General features: G+C 39.3%; 1 protein-coding gene across 3 annotated transcripts in view; it reads left to right on the forward strand.

Moving 5' to 3' along the window:
• Positions 1–24,365, forward strand: part of LOC126481409 (decapping and exoribonuclease protein-like) — a 43,150-nt gene extending 18,785 nt beyond the window's left edge. For all 3 annotated transcript variants that reach the window (XM_050105146.1, XM_050105144.1, XM_050105145.1), the window contains 4 exons: positions 2,193–2,424; positions 15,263–15,398; positions 18,726–18,941; positions 23,567–24,365. In XM_050105146.1, coding sequence (XP_049961103.1) covers positions 2,193–2,424; positions 15,263–15,398; positions 18,726–18,935 — 578 coding nt within the window. In that variant the 3' untranslated portion in view covers positions 18,936–18,941; positions 23,567–24,365. The remainder of the gene's footprint in view (positions 1–2,192; positions 2,425–15,262; positions 15,399–18,725; positions 18,942–23,566) is intronic.
• Positions 24,366–24,610: the final 245 nt, after the last annotated feature.

Genomic DNA, 24,610 nt, shown 5'->3' on the forward strand with positions numbered 1-24,610 from the left:
GTTTGGTATTTGGGGAGCAAAATAACTGATGATGGTCGAAGTAGAGAGGATATAAAATGTAGACTGGCAATGGCAAGGAGAGCGTTTCTGAAGAAGAGAAATTTGTTAACATCGAATATAGATTTAAGCGTCAGGAAGTCGTTTCTGAAAGTATTTGTGTGGAGTGTGGCCATGTATGGAAGTGAAACGTGGATGATGAACAGTTTGGACAAGAAGAGAATAGAAGCTTTTGAAATGTGGTACTACAGAAGAATGCTGAAGATTAGATGGGTATGTCACGTAAATAATGAGGAGGTATTGAATAGAATTGGGGAGAAGAGGAGTTTGTGGCACAACTTGACTAGAAGAAGGGATCGGTTGGTAGGACATGTTCTGAGGCATGAAGGGATCACCAATTTAGTACTGGAGGGCAGCGTGGAGGGTAAAAATTGTAGAGGGAGACCAAGAGATGAATACACTAAGCAGATTCAGAAGGATGTAGGTTGCAGTAGGTACTGGGAGATGAAGAAGCTTGCACAGGATAGAGTAGCATGGAGAGCTGCATCAAACCAGTCTCAGTACTGAAGACCACAACAACAACAACAGTTCCATCCTCAGGCAGAGAGTAAGGATAGGTTTGGCAGTTTACTCAGAACAATGGGTGAGACTGACTCACCTGTTTTAGGCCAAAAGGAAACTAATGGAAAGAAGAAGCAAAGAATGAAGACTGGAAAAAAGGACATTACAAGACAAACAGAATTTAACTTGGCTGTAAGAGGATGGTTTGATAAGTCTGGTAAATTTCCACGATAGAATGGAACATTTCTCTTCTGCCTTCATGGTTGGTGAGCTTGATTATTCCAAGGATTGTATAAAGAATTTCAACAATGTACAGCATACAGTTCATTGTTGACAACTGTGTGAATTGGTCAGTATGAAGGCTGCCATTTAAAATGGAGAAAACTGAGTTTCATGCCGTTATCAAACATATTCGTTTGAAGGGTTGGACTGTCGCGCAAATCAAAACAGAATTGGATGAAATTCACATGGACTCTGCACTGTCAAGCACTGAAGACGAAGTGTGCTCCAGCCAACCAGTTGATGTCGACACACAGGGAACCATTGACAAAATCCATGATATGGTAATGCAAGACTGTCAAATAAAAATTCTTGAGGTTGCCAAGACTGCAGGAATCTCAAATGAGCATAATATTCTGCACGGAAGAATATCCTGCATGAAGAAACTGGGTGGAAGGTGGGTACTGCGATTGCTCACAGTCAACCAAAAGAGCACCTGGCACAACTTCTCAGTACAATGCCTGGCACTGTTTAGTCACAGCCTGCAAGAGTTTTTATGCTGATTTATGAATGTTGAGTCAAAATGGCTATCAAAACAATGCACAAAGGCTGGTGAAGCTGCATCTAAGAAGCAAACACCATTTTGTGAGCTCGTAGGGTGATGGCCATTGTTTTTTGGGGTTCCTGAGAAATTTTCGTCATAGATTTCTTAGAAAAAGGCACAACTATGCTTCATTGTTGGATTGTTTGAAACTTGCATTGGCAGAAAAAAGACCAAAGCTGGTGCACAAAAGAGTGCTCTTCCACCAGGATAATGCACCATCCCGCACATCAGTGCTAACAATGGCGAAAGTGCATGAATTGGGCTTTGAATTGGTTCCTCATCCACCCTGTTCATCAAACTAAAGCTCAAGTGACTTCTTTCTATTTCCTGATTTGAAACTTTGGTTTGCTGGGGAGAAATTTTCATCAAATGAGGAAGTGATAGTTGCAGTCAACAACTTATTTTGCAAAGTTTGACACGACCTACTTTTCAAGTGGGATGAAAAAAACTGGAGGATTGCTGGACCAAATGTTTACCCCTCAAAGGACACTATGTCGAGAGGTTTTTCTTGCCTTTTTTTTTTTTTTTTTTACCAGACTGATCAAACCACCATTGTAGATGCAAATCTTAAGTCATTCATTTATTTTATATACATACATGTTGTTCTTTGCTCCTCTATTGAGATTACTGAGTCAGAGTACAGCCTTATTATCCCAGGATCTTAAGTATTACGGTGATATCCACATAAGTTGTAGCTACAAAGTGCACCTCTTGTATTTAATGCCCTGTTCTCATATGTAATAAGTTTCTGTTAGTTGTTTAAGATAGCTGTCACTTAGATTTTTCCATAAATTGTGGATATATTTTTCAGCACGTCCTGGAGGCTGCCCAGATATAGAACAGCCCATTAATGAGAAAGCAGAGTTTTGTGTGGCTTTCCAGTCAAAACTGAAAAATCATAGTCTTCTGTACTGTGCAGAAATGGACTGTGTGAAAACAGATACTGAGATAAAAGACCTAAAAGAATTACAGAAGACTGAATTTGTGGAAATAAAGACAAGCAGGATCATCACACATCCAGGGCAATACAGAAGTCTTAAAAGGTGTGACAAGACTGCACCTCTTAGTAAATGACTTTGTCTGTCAACAGCTATTCTTTAAAAGCCAGCAACATACATCTTCTAATAATTAGTGTCACACAAGAATTATAATATATACATATGACAGTCAGTAATAAAGCATAGGTATGCTTTTTTTCCAGATTACAGTTTGTAAGTCATAGTTCCTTAGAGACTTGCCATTATTAAACGATTTATTTTCCTGCTAAGTACTCTCCATTGTAGTCAATTCAGATCTAGTGTTCTATAAATTCAGAAAAGTACTGTGTCTATTTTGTGGCAGCTGTCTACCTCTAAACTTGTATTTCTTGCAATTAAAATCTTTTTATATAACTGTATACAAAGAGTGTGTGTGTGTGTGTGTGTGTGTGTGTGTGTGTGTGTGTGTGTGTGTGTGTGTGTACACATGTGCATTTTTATATCTGTTACCCATTTAGTACTAAAAGTATTTACAACATTGAAATGTTGCATTAAAATTAATAAATTCCCAACTAATGTAAATTCCCCCCTGTAACTGAAATAGCCTCTTTGTATGGGATTAATTGTGAATACTTGCCCTTTCCCTGAACTCTCTCCTCATTTTTGGCCTAAATGAAAGGTGATTTATTCTGTAGATAAAAAATAAAAATCCTGATTTGGCTGATTAACATTGAGAGAGAAAGGGCATTGATTAGTCAGGGGGGAGAGGTTTTAAAGTTAATAAGAAAATTGACATGGACAATAACCATAAGAGTATGTAAGACACCCTTGTCTTACAGTGGTAACTGCCTCATGTAATTTATTTGGCTGTGAATATTAGTTCTTGGGCTGTACTGGGAGATTAAAACACACAAACAGAGCTATGATCCAAATAACACACACTTATTAACTTAAGACTTAAACGCCACAAATACTGACAAAATGTTATCTTAAGACAGGTGTGTCTTTCAATATTAATCAGTTTTCCTTTATTTAATAAATTTCCATGCTGCAACACAAATGTCAGCCTACACTTGAGCATGCCCCCCCCCCTCCCCCCAAAAAAGGGTTGTCTGATGACAGCTCCTAATCTCTTACAATTCATAACAACTTAAACAGTGTAGCAAAGATTAATTGTAACCTAAATGAAATTTTGTGACTCATGGGACCACGCTACATGCCTCCAGTCAGCTGCTGTCTAGTTTTTGTGTTCTTAGGCCCATGGAAGACAAATAGCTTTACACTGCTGTCATGGGATAGTTCCTAATATCATGTGGGCCTCCTTTTGCCTGACTTAGTGCATCAACCCAACGTGGCATAGACTCAACAAGTCATTGGAAGTCCTCTGCAGAAATATTGAGGTGTGCTGCCTCTACAGCTTTAATTGAAAAAGTGTTGCCAGTTCAGGATTTTGTGCATGAACTGACCTCTTGATTATGTTTAATGGGATTCTTGTCGGGAGATCTGAGTCATCAGACATTCACACAAATTGTCCAGACTGCTCTCTACAGACTAACCAAGAGTAATTGTGGCCTGGTGACATGACACATTGTCATCCGTGAAAATTCCGTCATTGTTTGGGAACATGAAGTCCGTGAATGGCTGCAAATTGCCTCCCAGTAGCCGAACATAACCATTTCAGCCAGTGATCAGTTCAGTTGGACCAGAGGACCCAGTCCATTCCATTTAAACACAGCTCACACCATTGTGAAGCTACCACTAGCTTGAACAGTGCCTTGCTGACAACTTGGGTCCACGTCTTCCTGGGGTCTGTGTCACACTCGAACCTTACCATCTGCTCCTACAAAATAAGATCAGGACTCATCTGACCAGGCCACAGTTTCCCAGTCACCTAGGGTCCATCCGATATGGTCACAAGCCCAGGAGACGTGCTGCAGGCAATGTTGTGCTGTTATCAAAGGCTCTCACATTGATTGTGTGCTGCCATAGCCCATTAACACCAAATTTCACCACAAAGTCCTACGAATTACATTTATCATGTGTCCCACATTGATTTCCGCAATTATTTCATGCAGTGTTGTTTATGTGTGAGCACTGCCCACTCCATGCAAATGCTGCTGCTCTTAGTCATTAAGTGAAGGCTGTGAGCCACTGTGTTGTCCATTGTGAGAAGTAATGCCTAAAGTCTGGTATTCTTGGCACACTCTTGACGCTTTGGAGCTCAGAATATTGAATTCTTTAATGATTTCCAAAATGGAATGCCCCATGTGCCTAGCTCCAGCTATTATTCTGTGTTCAAAGACTGTTAATTCCAGTTATGTGGCTGTAATCACGTCGGACACATTTCCACACGAATCACCTTAATACGAATGACAGCCCCTTTATACCTTGTGTATACCATACTCCCACTATTTGTATATTTGCGTATTGCTATCCCATGACTTTTGTCACCTCAGTGTATGTCACACTGTGCAAAATGGCACCCACCTCAAATGTTCGTTGCATGCAGCCTCCTTCACAGTGTTCACTCAGAAACTGGTTGAGGCAGACCTGCAATCACTGTCAGCAGTAATCCCTGTCATATTTAAAACCCACTGTCATTCACAAGGCATGATACTCATCTTTGTTTACAACCACAGTTCTTATGCCATGTTACATATCTGTGAGCGGTACAGCGTTTCTCATAGACAGATTGGTAGTCTGTGTTGATACAACAACAAATCAAGCATGTTTAATCACAGTATGGTTATGGGCATGTCCAAACATGATAGCTTGTCTGCCATTACGTCACATCTCCAAGTTGACACATGTTATTGCATTGATTCCGTGCAACTGACTGACACATACACACCACTGTCATGTATTATGTCAACAATGGTGAGTCAAATGACCACTTTGTACACACCCTTCCACATCATCTACAGCAGTCCAAAGTGACCAGTTTGCTTTTCTGTGGAGATGACTAATATTTTGTCCTATGAGCTTAACTTGGTGCCGAAAATCATGGAAAACTGAACAAATAAATCTTTGACATAGATATTGTGTATTTGTGATTAAGATTGCTATTATTATTATTAAATGAAACAACAATTTCACTGTTACCAGTCACCGTTTTTTATTTCCACGACGCGTTTCGAAGGTTTAAACCTCCATCATCGGGTGGGTTTACATTAGTATACATGTGATGTGTTACGACAGCAAAAGGAACCTGTGATCACTGAAGGCAGTGCCACAAGTTCCCCCAAAAATCGTAACACAACACACACACAAATGTAATACTTACTAATGTAAACCCACCCGATGATGGAGGTTTAAACCTTCGAAACGCGTCGTGGAAATAAAAAACGGTGACTGGTAACAGTGAAATTGTTGTTTCATTTAATGTTAGTAACAGTCACGGTAAAGCCTAACCTAAAAATGTTCGCATTTAAAGATTGCTATTAGTTTATACGTACAGAATTTTTGCTTTGACATTGCTTCTTTCCACTCCTACATTACTTACATATGTTTTTATTTCATAAGCCATCTATCAGTAACATGTATTGTTACAGCAATTTCTTTGTGGGCTGTACAAACCTTCATTTATACGTTGAAAGTAGCGTAGTGGATACAAGTGTAAAGAAAAAGTTGAACACTACAAGTCAGAGCTTTACAAACAAAATTTGGATATGACTTTCCCCACCAGAATTTACACAAAAATCCAAGAAAACAGATGTAAAATATTTTGGAAGTTATTATTGCATCTGAAGCAAACAATGATAAAAATACAAATTGTATTATGTAATGGTACTTAATGACAAAACATATAAAATAGTGTCTGCCCAGAATTTTGCTAAATCATGGACATTCGTTGTCACTGCCATCAAGTCCTCCAATGTGCATTCAAAAGAGCATTTACTACAGTTTATGAAGTGGGCCATGATTTCATCTTTGCCACATTCGCAGAGCCTAGATGGGCTAGGAGAGCCCCACTTCAACATTCTCATTTTGGATCTGCAAACATCAGTACAAAGTCTGTTTAATGATTCCCAGGTAGACAGCGTTCTCATCCTCTGTAATCTTAACCTTGCAGTCTTAGGAGGTTCACTGATATTTTGAATTGTGTGAAAGAAACTACTACTAGGTCTCAGTCATTGATGGGTAGGTCAATATCTGTACACAGTAGCAGTGCATATGAGGCAAGTTCATGGATGCAACTTCCCTTCTAACATCTGTTGGAGCTATTCCTGTCAACAGTTTGGATGCAGCTTCTCTTATAATGTCTGGTGGAGCTATTCCTGTCAAACAGTAAACTTTATAACTCGGTGTTTGTCTCAAAACCCCAATATTTTTCATGCAGAGAAGTGTCAATTTGTTTAGCATAACTGGATCTGTGCCAAACAGGTCATGCATACTCTGTGGCAGGATAGCATAGATCCAAGGTGGTTGTGTACCCAGTTGATTCCAGTCAATTTGCAGAGTAATGTTACCTCTAGCAGACACTTTCTGTTTGGTATTTATGCAGTGCTTTTTGTAAGTGAGGGTGTGATCCATTGTTACACATAAATACTTAGGTGTTGGTCACTGGTCTAACTGAATTTTCTCTCAAGTACTTGCAGTTTCCTTGAAGCCTGCTTGTTCTTTGGATGGAAGGGATATGCCTAAGTTTTAGATGGGTTAGGTTTCAGTTGGTTTTCTATATAGTAGTCACTTAGTTCAGATAGAGTTTCTGACAGATTTTCTTTTCCCATCTCAAAGTGGGTTAGCTGAGTGGCAATAGCTTGATTATCCACATATATGAAACTTCTGGTACCATTCATTTGAAGATAACTGGGGGAAGAACACTGTTTTGTGGCAGGCCATTCTTTTATTTCCTCCATTGAATACTCTGACCTAGAAATTTGACAACTTGTAATTCTGAAGAAGGTTGCCAACACTTGAGTCGTCTTTTAATATGTTGTACAATTTACATAATATAAAATGATGAACTGATTCATCTGCAGCAGATAAGTCAATAAAATCACCATAAACAGTAGACCTTGAAGTCAGGTTTAACTGCAGCGTAATTTCCAGATTAACCCTCTTCATTTGCAACATACTTTACTAATTGATATGGTACACTTAAAACTGATATTTTTGGCATGTCTCATGAAATATTTGTGAGCACAGATGTGATTGTTGCTTTCAATTTATCTATGGTTTTCGGTTTATATCAATGTTCCTCTATCTGTCCACATGGGAAAAGGTCACAGGATGCTAAAGCAGGACTGTTAGTTTACAAACGTAGCCTATACAGATAGCCCTTGTTTTGTACTTGAGAAGTGGTTGTGATAAAACTTGAGATGGTCATTTTCAAAATGTAATTGAACTGTTATTAGCTACACACAATCTTGTAGCAGTGCCAAATATCTTTCACCTGTTACCACCATGTGGAAACTGACAGAACTAACAGTGGAATACATTATAATGCTCTGCAGTGGAAATGTCCCAAGGGAAATAATACAGTATATAACTACAATGAAGTAAGTCCATACATATCACACAAATACCTTGTGTTTTAAAAAAAATATTTTTCTGTTTATGATTTGATTATGAATAATGTCATCAGCAATCAAACTTTTTAATAATGGGAGGATAAATAGTACTAACCTTCTCCTTGCAATTTAGTCTCACTTTGCAAACCATGAAATATTCTGCAGAACTTACAGAAATAATTTGATCATAAGATGATGCTTCCATTGCCAAATAAATTGTGGTGTCAAATTCCAGTGTACTTTCTAAAATAGTCTGCTCTAAATTTGTTACAGTTGCAGCCAGCGTTTGTGTGTGCACATCATATGAATTACTTCTTATTAGTGTAAGCGTTATGGACTGACATCAGCAAATCAAGATTTGGTGTGTCATGTGTTAGCTGTATTTGAGTTTACATCTAAAAAGCCTACTACTCTTCTAGAAACTCTGTGGCAAGTGCCTTCTCGGAGTTCCACAGAGAATCACCAAAGAAATAATTCAGATCTCCTCTTCCTCAGTGTTTGTTGGAAATTATGTCTGCAGCCAGATGCTGCATGACATTACTCTGGCATCTGTAGGAATGTTGATGTCCAGGACTATTTTCAAACAGCAGAGCATTTTATATTAATAGATGATTCTAGACAACTGCATACACTTTGTGTAATAATTCTAAATAATGTTTCATTGAGAGAGTCGTATCACTTGCTGCTGTTTGAAGTGTCATAAAGCACATAAACTAAATAGCCAGACCCCAGAACTTTGTTTCCTCATAGCTTTGCCTGAAAATATGTTTGTTTTCAGGCAGAATATGTAATCAAATATTAATGTCATCTATTAAACGATGGAAAATTCAGGCTGGAATGTAATAATATTATGACAAGGATAGTTGCTACTCGGCGTGTAGTGGAGATGCTGTCGCAGATAGGCACAACAAAAAAACTATCGGAAAGTGAGCTTTTGGCCAAAAAGGCTTTTGTCCAAAATAGACAACATGCGCGTGTGCGCGTGCGCGCGCACACACACACACACACACACACACACACACACACACACACACACACACACACACACACACACACGTGACCGCAGTATCTGGCAGCTGAAGTCAGACTGCGAGCTGCAGCACATGATGGGAGAGGCAACCGTGTGGGTGTAAGGAGAAGGCTGGGGTGAGGAGGGAAAGGGCTAGCAGGGTAGGGGTGGGGGTGGTAACATTCTGCTAGTGGGAGCATGCAGGGACAAGATGGAGAGAGGTTAGGGCATCTAGGTGCAGTTGGAGGTTAGATGGAGAGCAGGGGATAGGAGATTTGCAGAAAAGGAGAAAATTAAAAAAAGACTGATTGTGTTGATGGAATGTGGAGGGCTGTGTAGTGCTGGAATGGGAACAGGGAAGGGGCTATATGGGTAAAGACAATGACCAATGAAGGTTTAGGCCACAAGGTTTATGGGAATGTAGGATATATTGCTGGGAGAAATTCCACCTGTGCAGTTCAGAAAAGTTGGTGTTGGTGGGAAGGGTCCTGATGGCACAGGCTGTGAAGCAGTCATTGAAATGAAAAATGTCTTGTTGGGCAGCATGCTCAGCAACAGGGTGGTCCAGTAGGTTTCTTGTCTACAATTTGTCAGTGGTCATTCATGTGGACAGACAGATTGTTGGTTGTCATGCTTATGTAGAATGCAGCACAGTGGTTACAGCTTAGCTTAGATCACTTGACTGGTTTCACAGGTAGCCCTACCATTGATGGGATAGGCAGTGTTTGTGACCGGATGGGAGTAAGTGGTGAGAGGATGTATGGGACAGGTCTTGCATCTAGATCTATTACAGGGATATGAGCCATGAGGCAAGGGGTTGGGAGCAGAGATAGTTTAGGGATGGGTTAGGACATCGTGTAAGTGTGGTGGGCGGCAGAATACCACTGTGGGAAGGGTGGGAAGGATAGTTGGCAGCACATTTCTCATTTCAGGTCACAGCAAGAGGTAGTCGAAACCCCGGCAGAGAATGTAATTCAGTTGCTCCAGTCCTTGGTGGGACTTTGGGTGGCGATGGGTGACTGGAAAGGTAAGTTTTGGGAGATCTGTTTTTGTACAAGGTTGGGAGGGTCATTACAGTCTGCAAAGGCCTCAGTGATATCCCTGGTATATTTTGAGAGGAAATGCTCTTCATTACAGATGCAATGGCCATGGGAATCTAGGCTGTATGGAAGGGGTTTCTTAGCATGGAATGAGTGGCAGCTGTCAAAGTGGAGGTACTGTTGGTGGTTGGTAAGTTTGATGTGGACTGAGGTACCAATATAGCCATCTTTGAGGTGAAGGTCAACACCGAGGAAGGTGGCTTGTTATGTTGAGTAGCACCAGGTGAAGCGAATGGGAGAAAAGGTGTTGAGTTTCTTGAGGAATTGGGATAGGGCATCCTCACTCCCGATCCAAATAACAAAGATGTCATTAATGAATCTGAATCGGGTTAGGGGTTTGGGATTCTGAGTGTTCAGAAATGATTACTGTAGACGGCCCATGAATTGGTTGTCGTAGGATGGAGCTAAGCGGGTGCCTGTAGCTATAACCTGGATTTGTTTGTAGGTAATGCCTTTAAAGGAGAAATAATTGTGGGTGAGGACATAGTTAGTCATGGCAACTAGGAAAGAGATTGTTATTTTGGAATCCTTTGGGCATTGAGAAAGGTAGTGTTCAATAGCAGTAAGGCCATGTGCATTAGGGATGTTAGTGTAAAGAGAGGTGGCATCAATAATGATGAGCAGGGCTCTGTGTGGTAAAGGAACAGGAACTTTGGAGATTTGATGATGGAGAAATTGGTTGTGGGTAATAGGCAGAAGGTGTTAGTCTATGAGAGCAGAGATTCTCGCAGTGGGGGCACAGTAACTGGCCACAATGGGGTGTTGTGGATGGTTGGATGTATGGATTTTAGGGAGCATGTATAAGGTAGGAGTGTGGGGAATGGCAGGGGTGAGGACAGAGATGGACTCTGGGGAGAGGTTCTGGGATGGGTCTGAGGATTTGAGGAGAAATTGGAGATCCTGCTGTATTTCTGGAATGGTGTCACTGTGGCAGGGTTTGTTGGTGGATGACAGCTGGTGGAGACCTTCTCCCCAGGTAACCTTTATGGTTCACCCAGGTAATCTTTATGATTCAAAACAACAGTGGTGGGGCCTTTGTCAGCAGGTAGAATTATATGTTCAGGATCAGTTTGTAAGTGGTGGAGTGCAGTTCTTTCTGTGGATGTAAGGTTAATTTTCATGTTGAGGGATTTGGGGAATGATGGTTAGGCAAGGTTTGAGGTTAAGAAATTCTGAAAAATTAACAGGGGGTGATTTGGGGGTAGTGGGGGTGGATCATGCTTGGATGGAGGAGTGAACTGAGTCAGGCAGGATTCAGCATTGGTCTGTGGTTGAGTCTGATGGGTAGGGTTGGAGGTGAGAAAGTGTTTCTGCTGTAGGGACTGGGAGAAGTAGAGAAGGTCTTTAACAAGTCATACATGATAGAGTTTGGGAGAGTGGCAAAAGATGAGGCCTTTGTAAAGGACTGAAGTTTTTGCAGGTCTAAGGCTTTTGAAGGAAAGGTTCGTGTCTATGCTTCAGGTCTGTTAAGGTTCTGGATTTTGTGCGGTTGTGGGAGGTAGTTTTGGAGTGTAGGGTAAATGTAGTTTCTCTGCAAGACAGGGTTTCACAGCTATGAAGGGACGTGAGGGAGGTTTGGAGGTTGTTGTAAAGGTGGTGGACAGTAGTAGTTCAAGGTGGGAGTAGGAAGTGAGCAGGGTGGAGATTTTCCTGAGGTGGCATTGTACATGTTGCTCTAGTTCCTGGAGGGCGAGAGTTTCAGTGTGTGATATGTGATGGAGGAATTTGGGATTGTAGTAGGAGAATTTCACAGATGGAGACAAGGTATCGCAAGGAGATTTGGGCTCAGTTGATATGGTTTTGCTGGACTATATGTTGGTGAGGGCTAAGGATTGGCAATATCTGAACAGACGGAAGTCATTGTGGAAGGAAGGGTGGCAGTCAAGGTTGGGTAATTTGATGGTAGGGCCATTTGGGGGGATTCCATGAGCCAAGCAACATTGCAAGAAAAATATGTGGGGCTGGGTTCTGGATAGGGATAAGGAAACTTTTCTGAATTGATGCAGATGGAAGGAGCAAGGATCCATGGTGGTGGGAAAATAGGTCAAAATATGTAAATAACATAGAATTATGTCCAAACAAATTTGCAAAAATATACCCAAATATGTGGAAAAAATCGCAAAAAGTATGAAACAGATGAAATAAGGGGGGAAAAATGAGAAATCTGAGAGAGTAGGGCAATAGTGAAAGGCAAAAACCAACTGAAATTTGTGTGAAGTCACAGTGATATCAAAGAAAAAATATATAAAATTTTTTTAAATGTGGGTTGCAGGTCTGTGGATGGATAAATGTGAAGAAGGGGGATGGAAGATGTGACAAGGTTAGCTGAAATTAGTAGCTAAAAACTGGAATAGAGAGGAGAAAGAGTGGGGGATGGGGAGGAGTTGGTAGGATGAGATACAAGTCCATGTGGCACAGGAAAGGTACAGGAAATAACATGTGAAAATATGAAGTGTGATGCAGGGAGAGTGATCAATTTAAAGATATAGGATTAATGATATCGGTGAGAGTAACATGGGATGTGAATACTGCACCAACAGTCAGTGTGGTCTTGTAGCTGCCTGTTGTGCGTGACCAAGGTGGTTGATACATTGTGGCTCATAAGTGGAGCATAAGGTGCAGTTTGTAAGGCAACAAGAGAAACTTAAGAATGAAGAGAAATTTGGACAGACACTGAGTGTAGTGATGCATTAGAAAATAGTAACAAAGGAAAACGGCACTCGGTTAAGGACAGAAGAAAAGCCGTCTGGCAAAATGAAACAATGTAAAATCCAGAGTGGAATGTGACAGTATTAAGAAAAGGATAATTGCTACTCACCATAGAGCAGAGATGCCAAGTCACAGATAGGTAAAACAGAAAGACTGTCAGAAAGTGGGCTTTCGGCCAGTAACACAATCGCGTACGCACAAACGCAACTCACACACACATGACCAGTTGAACCCAGACTGCAAGCAGTAGTGTGTGTTGGAGAAGCAATTGGGTGGGGGAAAGGAGGAGGCTGGGGCAGAGAGTGGGAGTGATAGAAGGGTAGGGCAGGGGGACATAATGTGCTAATAATGGGAGCATTAGATAGAGGGTGGGGGAGAAAGGGAGGGGGTAGCGGGTAGCGGAAAAGGAGAGAAGTAAAAAGACTGGGTGCATTGGTGGAATAGAGGGCTGTGTAGTGCTGGAATGGGAAGAGGGAAGGGCCTAGATGGACGAGAACAAAGACTATAATGAAGGTTGAGGCCAAGCAGGTTATGGGATAGTGGATAGTAGGATATATTGCAGGGAGAGTTCCTACCTGTGCAATTCAGAAAAACTGGTGTTGGTGGGAAGGATCCACATGGCACAGGCTTTGAAGCAGTAATTGAAATGAGGACTGTCGTGTTGGGTGGTGTGCTCAGCAATAGGGTGGTCCAGTTGTTTCGTGGCCGCAGTTTGACAGTGGGAATTCATGCGGACAGACAGCTTGTTGGTTGTCATGGCTATGGACACCACATCCCCGTGCTATGCCAACCTATTCATGGAGAATCTAGAGGAATCTTTTTTAAGCACCCAGAATGCCAAACCCCCTCACCTGGTTCAGATTCATTGATGACATCTTCGTGATCTAGATCAGGAGTGAAGACACCCTATCCACATTCCTCCGGAGCCTCAATACCTTCTCCCCCAATCGCTTCACATGGTCCTACCCTACCCAACAAGCCACCTTCCTCGATGTTGACCTCCACCTGCAAGATGGCTACATTAGTACCTCTGGCCATATCAGACCTACCAATCACTAACATTGCCTCCACTTCGACAGATGCCACCCATTCCCTACCAAGAAGCCCTATCCATCCAGCCTAGCCTCCCATGTCTGTCGCATCTGTAGTGATGAATGCTTCCTCTTGTAATATTCCAAGGGTCTCACTGAAGCCTGTACAGACCGTAATTACCCCCCCCCCCCTCCCCCCCAACCTTGTACAAAAGCAGATCTCCTGTGCCTTATTTTTCCAGTAATCCACCAGCTCCAAAAGTCCCACCGTGTGGCCACAGAGGAGCATTCCCCTGTTACTCAGTATCACCCAGGGCTGGAGCAACTGAATTACAATCTCCACCAGGGTTTCAACCACCTCTTGTCGCATCTTTAAATGAGAAATGTCCTACCAACTTTCCTTTCCACCAATCTCACAGAGGTATTCCACCACCCAGTAATATCTACACAATATCCTTGTCCATCCCTACACAACTCCTGCTACAAATACTTTCATGGTTCATATCCCTGTAATAAACCTATAAACCTAGAGACAAGACCTGTCCCATACATCCTCCCACTTCCATCTACTCCAGTCCTGTTACAAACATCACCGATCCCATCAAAGGCAGGGCTACCTGTGAAACCAGGTGTGTGCATGTGTGTATGTTATCTATTTTTGACAAAGGCCTTATTGGCCAAAAACTCAGTTTCTTACAGTCTTTTTGTTGTGCCTACTTTGACTCAGCATCTGTGCTATATGGTGAGTAGCAGCTATCCTCTTCATATTTTAATGGGCATCTATTGTTATATAGGCTTCCTAAGTTCTCAGAATCATTTAAATTCTCTTTTAAAAAGTGGATTTTGATGCATTTCCACATAAATTCTTCTTCTTCTTGTATTTCAAGATAGGCTGTGTAGCAGTAGATGTTTTACCATACAAATATCAAAATAAGAAAACATTAATTTTAGTTTTTGTCAGCTCTTCTTGAAAAGATGGTTGAAAGAATCACCAACCTGAATGTGTCTAGAGGCGAAAGAACGGTTTAATGTAATAATTGTGGTGTACATGGTTGATAAAAGAGAAAAATCTTTGGTGCAGGGTACTTCTATGAGCCAGAGGAGAAAGATACGAGCAAGTGTGACAGATGATTTCAAAATAGACTTTTATGCAAAGAAAACATTGGAAAAGTTCTATTCCAGAACTGAAAGTGCATGCATACCATACTCCCGCACCACCCCCACCCCCACTCCCCACCCTATGTTTGAAAAAGATAAAGTATGATAACACTGAATACTGAGCCATATCTCTTGATAACACCATTTATCTGTCCTGCTTTACGTACTAGTTTGTTCTTCTTTCATATTTATCTATCTTCACATATATTTACTTAATTCAAGTATTGTCTTCTTTTAGTTATTAGCTTATAGTAATAGTTTAAGTCTGTAGATTTGTGTGCTTTGTTTATCAATTATTGTTACAACAGTTTTTGTACAGAAGAGTGTATGATTGTCATTTCCTTTTACAATGTCATTTTTAAATCATAACTTTTCTTCTCACAGGTTCAAATTCATGAAGTGGTGGGCACAAAGCTTTCTGGTGAACATAAATTGTATTATTTGTGGATTTCGTAATGATGAAGGTATTGTAGAGGAAGTTCGAGAATATATGGTTCCAGAGCTTGCCAAAACATCGAAGGTGAGTTTTATTTACACTGATAAAGATGTTTACGTGCTGTGATGAAATGATGTGTATAGTATGAATATTTCTTGGACAGGCATTTTCTGTTGTTCATTAATTTCTTTGTAAGTGCAGTGTACTAAAGTACTCTAATAACTAATGTGTCTAAAAAGTAAGAGCTAGTTGGTTAGAAAATATTATCTGCAGTGATCATATTGTATAGTTATGTGCACAGACACTCTGTGTATGAGTACTTAAAGTTTAAGTGATGGTGAGTTAAAATGGTTGTTAAACAATCCTATCGTATTTGAACTAATCAGCAATAAGATTTTGTAATTCAAAAAGGTGTTTAATGAAACTGAAATTCACTGTGTAGTATATAATATCTGTAGGCCTTTTTACAATGACTGAGGAAAATGTAAGGTAATGGCACCATGCATCTAGAAAAGGCCTTACAAATGTACATGATGAGGGTAGGAATGGTTGGTGGGAGTTCAATCAGAAGACCGGGTTGAGCATGTGAATAAAAAATTTGGGAAAAACATCACTTCACAACAAATCACCTTTTGGCTGGAGCTGGCGGTGCATTGTACAGCTGCATGTGATCACACTGGTAACTGCAGTTACTGTCGTGATTACACGCAGCTGTTCACTTTAAATGTGCCAAAACTGGTCATTTTAATAAATGAGAGACTCTGCAACCTTGACTTTTCTTTGACCAACTGGTAATCAGAGAAGACTCAAGATTTAAAATTTGAATCAACCAAAGAGTGCACTCCAGCATCAAACCAGCTATTTAAAATGAGAAAAAGAAAAGCAGAGGAAGATGATGAACAGATGTTAAGAAAAAAAAAAAAAAAAAAAAAAAAAAAAAAACAGAATTAAAACTAGCAAAATAAAAAACACCTGTATTGTCAGATGAGATTTAATCTGTCATGAAGATAAGGTCGTCTTCGGTGATTATGGAGTCTTTCTCATTCCTGTTTGGACTGGGGAGGTAAGGGGGAGGAAGCAGTAAAGACCTCATTGATAAATTGCTCCTGTTCACAATGGAAGGTGAGAGGGCTCTGAAATTGATGATTCCTGTGCTTGTATCCACAAGAGGTATATTTTAAATGAACAGATACCACTGTACACAGGATTTACAGCCAACATAGAAAGAATGAGGTCAGTGGAGAATGGAGACATAGATGTCCATGGGACACCAATACCACTCTACTCCCATCCTTGTTAAAACAGCTATTTACCATTACTTATTTGTTGCTGTTGTTTATTTGGTATCACCAAAGGACACAGGAAAAACAACAATGAAAGCTTTCTGTCTTTGTGTAACTCAGTAAAAATAATAAAATGGAAACATATGAGTTTTAATTATCACCTTGAAAAAATAAAGTTACATTTTTATTTTTGTATTTGCAGGTACATGTCTGATATACTGGTACACAGTGAAATCCTTGCACCTAAGTACTGTAGCATGCCATTAGAGCAGTCAAGACAACATTCTGCAGCCCATCACTACTTTATCATGTGCCATTTTGATTTGGCTGCTCTAATGGCATGCTACAGTACTGTAATGCAATGATTTCACTGTGCACCAGGATTTTAGACATGTGTCTACAAACAAACAAAAAATCAACCCTTTCCTGCTGTAAGTGTGTGTACCACTCCTGCTACACTGATTCCCATGTGTTTTGACATGTATACACCCTGCTTGGATTTTCCTACAGTATGGTGGATGTCTGGACATATTCTGAGCTGCCGGCTTCTCTCTCCTGGAGATAAATTACTTCCATATGTCGGTGAATAAAAGAAGTTTTGTGTATTTGTCATACAACGCGTGTGCCTCATTGCTTGCTATCATTTGCAGAAAACCTTGTTTGGATATTTTGAATTGTTTATGAGATACAGCAATTGTTATGACCACGATTCGTGATGCACGAGGATAGGAAACGACGTGTCACATCATGATATAAAACACAATAACTTGGGAACAAAAAGAGAGATCCTTCTACTCTCAGTTTCATATAAAATTTTGATATCTTATTTTCATTTAATGAGCTAAAGTCAACCATAAGCAAAGTTTATGCAATGTGTTTTTACCTTTGCAAAATCTTTAAAATTTTGCGTATCTTTTCACTTAACTTTATGCTGCACAGTAATTATGGCATGTAACAAAAAGAAGCTCAGTCCTTTGTCAAGCCAAGATATCAGACTCTAAGATATGCAAAAATCTAATTTTTTCACCTAATAATTTTCTTCAAAACGGATGATAAGTACTTCATAGCAGCCAGCAAGTCCGTACTGAATGCATCATGCCCAACTATCAGTTAGATATAAAACCCAATAAGTTGAGAATAAAATGAGATATTGTTCTTCTCTCAACTTTAAGTAAAATTAGTTTTTGAAAAATTGGATAATAAATATTTCATATCATTCAGAACCCCGTCTTTCAGCACAGGCACCAGCATTTGATGAGCAGTACAACCAAAACAAAAGCTGCCCCAGCACGGAATGCAAAGAATTCCTAGCAGCAAAAGGGTTAATTACATAACTTAATTTTACATGTTAATTAAAACTTTATGACTAACCCTCACAATAAAAAAAAAATAAAAAATAAAAAAATACTTGACCACCATGAAGAGCCATAATGTCTTTCCAGAAAGAATTTTCACTCTGCAGTGGATTGTGTGCTGTGTGAAACTTTCTGGCAAATTAAAGCTATGTGCTGGACTTTGACTTGAACCTTTGCCTTTCATGGAAAAATGCTCCACCGACTGAACTCAGGACCTGCTCTCACAGCTCTACTTCTGCCAGTACCTCTCTCATACTGTCCAAATTTTCCTTTTGTTGTGTTATATTTAATATGAATTCACAAAAACAATCACATAAATTTGAAAAAGAAAGTGATTGTTTCTTCCATAAAGTTTCACTCAGTGCTACTGTAGTTTCATCATAATATACTTGTGAAGTTACTGTCATTTCAGCATAATATGACAGTACTGTTATTTTGATTTGAGTACATAAGGTGACATTTACATTTATAAAGATATATTTAAAAATCCTTGCATAAATTTTTACAGCTATAGTATGTCACTACTAATGTTGAAAAGTTGCAGTTCCACTCACGTAAATAGCCTACACATATTTGTAGTCACGTACAAGAAACCAAAAGGTGGGCCACATGTAATTTTTGCATTATCTAGAAATTTTTGGCAGAAGTTACATACATACATTCAGGATATTAACACAAGTATGCAAACTGAAAAGAAAGTGATGGATCAGGACATCTAGCTGTCATTCATTCAGTTGTAAACAAAAGGTCACTGTGTGTGTTGTTAATTTCAGGATACATGGAATGCAGCAGCTGGTTTAAATTTTTGTGAAACGTTTCTGGACTTTGTGAAAAATACTGTAAAGGAGGAATCCCTTGAAGTTGTGTGGAAGTTTGATTGGGGTCCAAACAGAGATGTCTGTGGAGTGAAGCTAACAGGCATAACTGATTTTTCCATTCTTCCCCTATGGTATACAGACAACTTGATCTTGTCTGCTTCATAACACAAGGTGAGATGTCTTTCTGTAGCTTAACAGTGTGTCTCACTTCAAAGAAGACACATTTTAAACTTGAAGATAGTAACAAATAAAAGACACTGATTTAGATACAATTTCTTGATTGTGAACTCTTTCTGATATTTGTTGTGCTACTAACTACCACTAAAGGGATGGTAGTATAGACATTCAAATGCTAGTGAGGAAAAAATCTTTAAAAAATGTAACAAGATGATGTATAACTAATGGGTGTTCAGAAAAAATGACTATGAAGTGAAGTGGAAAAAGAGTAAATGAGTCAGTAAATTCCATAGAAGTTTTGTTGTATCATGCAGTTATTTCTAATCTTTGCAACAGGAGTGGTCTATTTTTTAAGTAACAAACTGCACAAAGGAGAAATTATAGTTTTCAAAAATGTGTTCAAATGTTGGTAAAAATGCATCAATATCTATGCATTGTTTAAAACACAAAGTGTAATCTGTGCTCATAATACTCACTTTGTCAGGAAAGTTCCATGGCAGGTTTTTTTTCTGAGTTTGCAATACTAAAAAGGAACCAATATTTTTTTAAATTTACCTGGTATGTTTGCATCGATGAAATGATCTTGGCAGTGTTTCCGCACAAACTCAGTACGTGACAGGGATGTGCTTAGCAACACTCTCTTTGGGTTATTGGGACATTCTTTATGGTTATATAGTGGATGCTTATTGTGAGCAAAGAGCGAACATTAAGTTCTGCATTAAGCTCAGGATAACTCCTAGTGAAACATGGACAATGATTAAGCAAGCATATGCAGTCAAGACACTTTCAAGAAGTTGTATTTTTGAGTGGCACGAAAGGTTTCATGAAGGCAGAGATTCAGTGCAAGACAATCCCAGAGCTGCTCGCCTGCCTACAGCACATACTGCTGCAAATGTGAAGTGTGTAAGGCAGTTATAGCAAGAAGGCTGTCATGTAATTGTGTGTGCGAAATCAGAACAACTTGATTTGAATGTAATGTGTGTCATAAGTTTTTATGCAAAGATTTAAGAAAATTGAAACTTAATGCAAAACTTGTCCCTTACACACTAACAGACAAAAAGAAAGAGGAAAGATGAATTTCTGCTGAACTACTGGATATAGACAGGCGTGGTCACACATGTCAGTCAAAGATTATTGTTGGGGATGAAAGTTGGTGCTACCAGTGAGACACATACATGAAGCGTCAGAGTGCTGAATGGCGGACTCCTGGATCACCAGCCTTGAAACAAGTTAAATGGCAACCTTTGAGAACAAAGCCAGTGTTGATTGCATTCTTTTATAGTAAATGATTAGTTCACCACGAGTGTGTTCTTCCAGGTATAACAGTGAACCAATCTTGTTACATCAGAGTCTTGAAATGTTTGCTACAAGCAATTCAACATCGCCACCCTGATTCGCGGCATTCTCAGGAATGGTTCTTACTGCATGACAATGCAAGATGTTATACTGTCTTATCTGTTACTGGGTATCTGGTCAGACAGCCTTGTTTTTGCCATCCCACATCTGCCATATTTGCCTGACCTCTCGCTTGGTGATTTTTTTCTTGGTTCTTCAAGTGAGAAGGTGGCTGAAAGGAAAGCTTCATCAAGATATCACAAACATCCAACAGGCTGTGACAAATAAACTTGTAAGCACTGCAGTTGAAAAATTCCATGCTTGCTTCCAAGACCTCCAGAAACATTGGAAAATATGTATAGACAGCCAAGGGGGCTACTTCAATAACAATTAGGATCATTACCATTTATAGCCTTATTGAGAGATTCGCTACTCACTCTCATAACTGGAATTGTGGCATGTGTTGTGCAATAACCCCCATCGTGGCTCACAAGGGATGTTATAATGGAATTCGTATATTTCAAAACACAACTCTAGTAGTCAACAGCCTGCATCTGAAGGATTGTAGTATTTTTAAAATTACTGCCCCTTCTGCCATTATGGCAGTCTCACGTTTATTCAGTCATTTGTTCACTCAGTCTTCACATTTGTAAATCCCACAATGAAGGAGAGCTTTCAGGGATCAAGCACATTTAGCCACTGCACATTGCAACATTCTGTGTCATCCTGCACCATTGATCAGAGACTAACAGCAGCCGGACTAAAAAATCACCATCCTATGTCTAGGCTGCCATTAACACAAGACAAGTGAAATGGTGCTATGACCAGAAAGTGTGGACCACTGATGAATGGCATCACGTTGTGTTCAGTGATGTATCACACTTTTGCTCTATCCCATATGACCATTGTCAGCAAGTATGGTGGTGAACTTGGGAGATGGACCATTTTTCCAATGTTTTGGAGAGGCATAGCAGTGTTAGTCCTGGCATCATGGTGTAGGGGGCCATCAGTTATGACTTCAGATCACAGCTGGTAGTGACTGAGGGAACTCAAATGGCATAACAATATGTAATGGACATCCTGTATCCTTATGCATTACCTTTTATCTGACTGTTGTGGTGCCATTTCTCAATAGGACAGTCCTCAACGACGCACAGAACATGTCTCTATGAACTGTCTGTGTGATTTTGAGATATTCTTGTGGGCAGCAAGAATTCCAAATCCGTCCCCAATAGAACGATAAGCTTGAATGTCAATTCTGTCCCAGTATAAATATCCAGCTTTCCTCAGGAGAGGATGTAACATCTTTATGACATCCTTTGCAATCATATCAGTGCAAGTGTCCAGGCTAGAGGTGTGCTTCATTGTATTGATAATTGGGTCCACTCTGCAAAGAGTTTTGTAAATGACTCAATGTTTTAATCAGTGAAACAAATTACATACCCTGTCAACCTGTGGAGATTAAGTGTACCTGTCATGGATGCTTAAGAATCTGTGACTGTTTGCTCAATATAAGTACAGTAAATTGCACCCAGTCACATTTTTGAAGTATTTGTTTATTCCGTAAATCAGTTTTCGGACTTTTCATGCTCCTCTACAGGTGGTGGTCAGGAGATTACATGACTTAATTCATAACATAATGCTGGGTGTAGGCTATGTGACAAGAAGCTGGAACATTCTTTAACATGCCACAATGGGTAATGTTTATATGATGAATGGTATCCAAAAAGGATTTCTGTAGTTACCGCAACTATGTTTTCTTTCTTTCTCTCCATTTGGATGCTTCATTTTTTTTATCAGGCAGTGTAGTTGAATGTCGATGTTTTTATGAGGTTTACTGCATAATTTGATACAATATAGAGATACTGTAGACTAGTAAGATTGTAGCTATCAGCTTTTGAGACCTTTTTGGAAATTGAAACAAAGTAAAGTAATCCTACATGCACCATCACAATGGTATTTGCTGCCACCAAAGATTGCTGCACAAAAGTGACTCATAATTGAGCTTTATGTCATGCCATGTACAAAATTCAGATTGAACATCATAACTTGCAGAATGAAACAGGTATCTTGTCATTACTCAGTGCCCTCACACAGTGTCCCAAACTGACATTTTTTTGTATTCAGGAGGCTAGCAGTTGCAGTCCTTGCTCAACCACTCTAAATTGATCAGGGAGAATGCTGGGATAGTTCATTTCAAAAGGTCAAAACTATTTTGTCCATCAAAAGCTGTTTAAGTTATTGGAACAAGTTGAACTTTTACTTAATGTATTCTGAGTAACTAGCCAGTTTTGGCTATTTTAAAATACAGATGTCCAGTGATATGTATGCTGTCATATTTATGAGTAAACGGATCCCTTGAAAAGGACAGGACTGATTTCCTTCCCTCATCCAAGCTTGTGTTCCATCTCTAATGACATCATCAATAGAAGGTTAAAACCTGATTTATCCTTTTTTTTTTTCTTTCAAACTGTCATTTCTATTTATCATGATTTTTCCTGTTGTGTCTCCTCCAAACACAGATAATTTATTGAATGTCCTTTCTTCATTGTGAATTAGAATCAGTTTATTGCAGACTATCGTTAATTTTCATTTCCTTCACATCGTCATGTTGGTGCTATGTCAGGTGCTGAATGCTATGTTTTGCTGCTCTCCACAAAAATTCATCTCTCTATTCTTTACCCAAAACAGTGGATACAATTGTTAGGAATATCTTGAGGCGATTCAGCATTTTCTACTGACAATGCACCTGTATGTCATTTTGGTAGGGAAAGTTGCAATGTCTGCTCTGTTTTAATTAAATAAAATTATGGGCCTTTTACAGGTCTCTGCATTTTCCCCTCTTTCTGTTTTCCCCGCTTTCCGTACAAGCTGCTGATTGATATAGTGTTAAGCTTGTACTATATGTTTGAAGAAATAAAAGCTGCAAACAGACTGTGTAACACATAAATGAAAGTACATTTTGGAAGTCACACAAAAATATGTTAGAAGTTTAACTTTCTGAAGATGGGCATCATAGCCCAAAAGTGGTAATGGCATGAAAATAAAGGTTTTTAAAAGTATCTATGTCTGGTTGTGTTCTCCACCAATGATTTTTAAAAAATAAAATATGTTGTGTGAATGTACTGTATTTAGGCAGTTCATAAAACCAAAATAGCCAGTGTTTTTACCTCTCTTAACATAAGAACATTTTTTCCTGCACTAACAAAATCACAAAAAACTGCAGTATCTTCAAAAATGTTGTGACATAAATTTTAATCCGATGTGCATAAAATTACTTTCAGGAACTGTTCAGAGTTGTACACTGGTGCGGCAGAATGCAGTTTCCACATTCAGAACAAAGGATGTCAATATATGTTGCTATTAACTTCCTGGAACATCTGCAATAACAACAGTGCACACAAAATATATTCAGCATAGACAACACTGCATATTTTGATGTCTGTGAAGGTTGCATACTGGACTTACAGCGGTGGATCACTTAGCGGTGCAAATATGAATAGTACTTAAGTTTGCAGTCCATTGTGAACAAGTCTACATTGTTTATTTTGTGGTTGGAATTGACATATATTTTGTAAATATTGACAGTGTGCTTTAACATACAATATCTAATGTAATTTTAGTAGCTGTGGCATTCTTTTTTGTCGCACTGCTCAATATGGCTAATTGTTTTGGCAGTGTTTTATCGGATCTTTTGGTAATTGTATCGGATCTTCTTTGACACACACATCCATATGTTATTGCGTATGGAGATGGGAGTGAGCTCCCTTAAATGCATTATAGTCAGTTGTGTAATAAAACTGAGACTGATCACAGAAAAGGTAATTTTTATGTCATATTTTCAGTCACAAGCTTGGCTGCTCCAGCTCAACAAACAAAATACCTGAAGCATAGTTTTGGAAGATTTTGGGTTATGAAAACAGCAGGTCTTCTGCTTGCATTTCTTATGCAATAACTTTGATATTTTTATTGTACTGTGTGAAAATAGACTACACACAAATGTTGCAAACAGTTTTGTAATAAGTATGATTATGAGTGATTATGTTATATAGTAATAAAGGCTTCCATACTAGTGACAACAAAGTGTTAAACCCAAATAAGAATAGTATAAAAATTACTTAAATATTTTTCCAGCTACAATAATTTTGTTGTATGCAGATGAAAATTAAACTAATGGAAAGTCTTCCTGGTACTACTACTACTACTACTACTACTGTCAGAAATTGAAGTTTACATTGTGTCTGCCCCCTTATGGGAACAATCTACTAACTAATGTAGGATCCTGCAGCAAACTGGTGATTACCTGTATTATGGCTCTGAGCACTATG

This window comes from Schistocerca serialis, chromosome 5 (assembly GCF_023864345.2).
Source record: "Schistocerca serialis cubense isolate TAMUIC-IGC-003099 chromosome 5, iqSchSeri2.2, whole genome shotgun sequence".
Classification (NCBI taxonomy): domain Eukaryota; kingdom Metazoa; phylum Arthropoda; class Insecta; order Orthoptera; family Acrididae; genus Schistocerca; species Schistocerca serialis.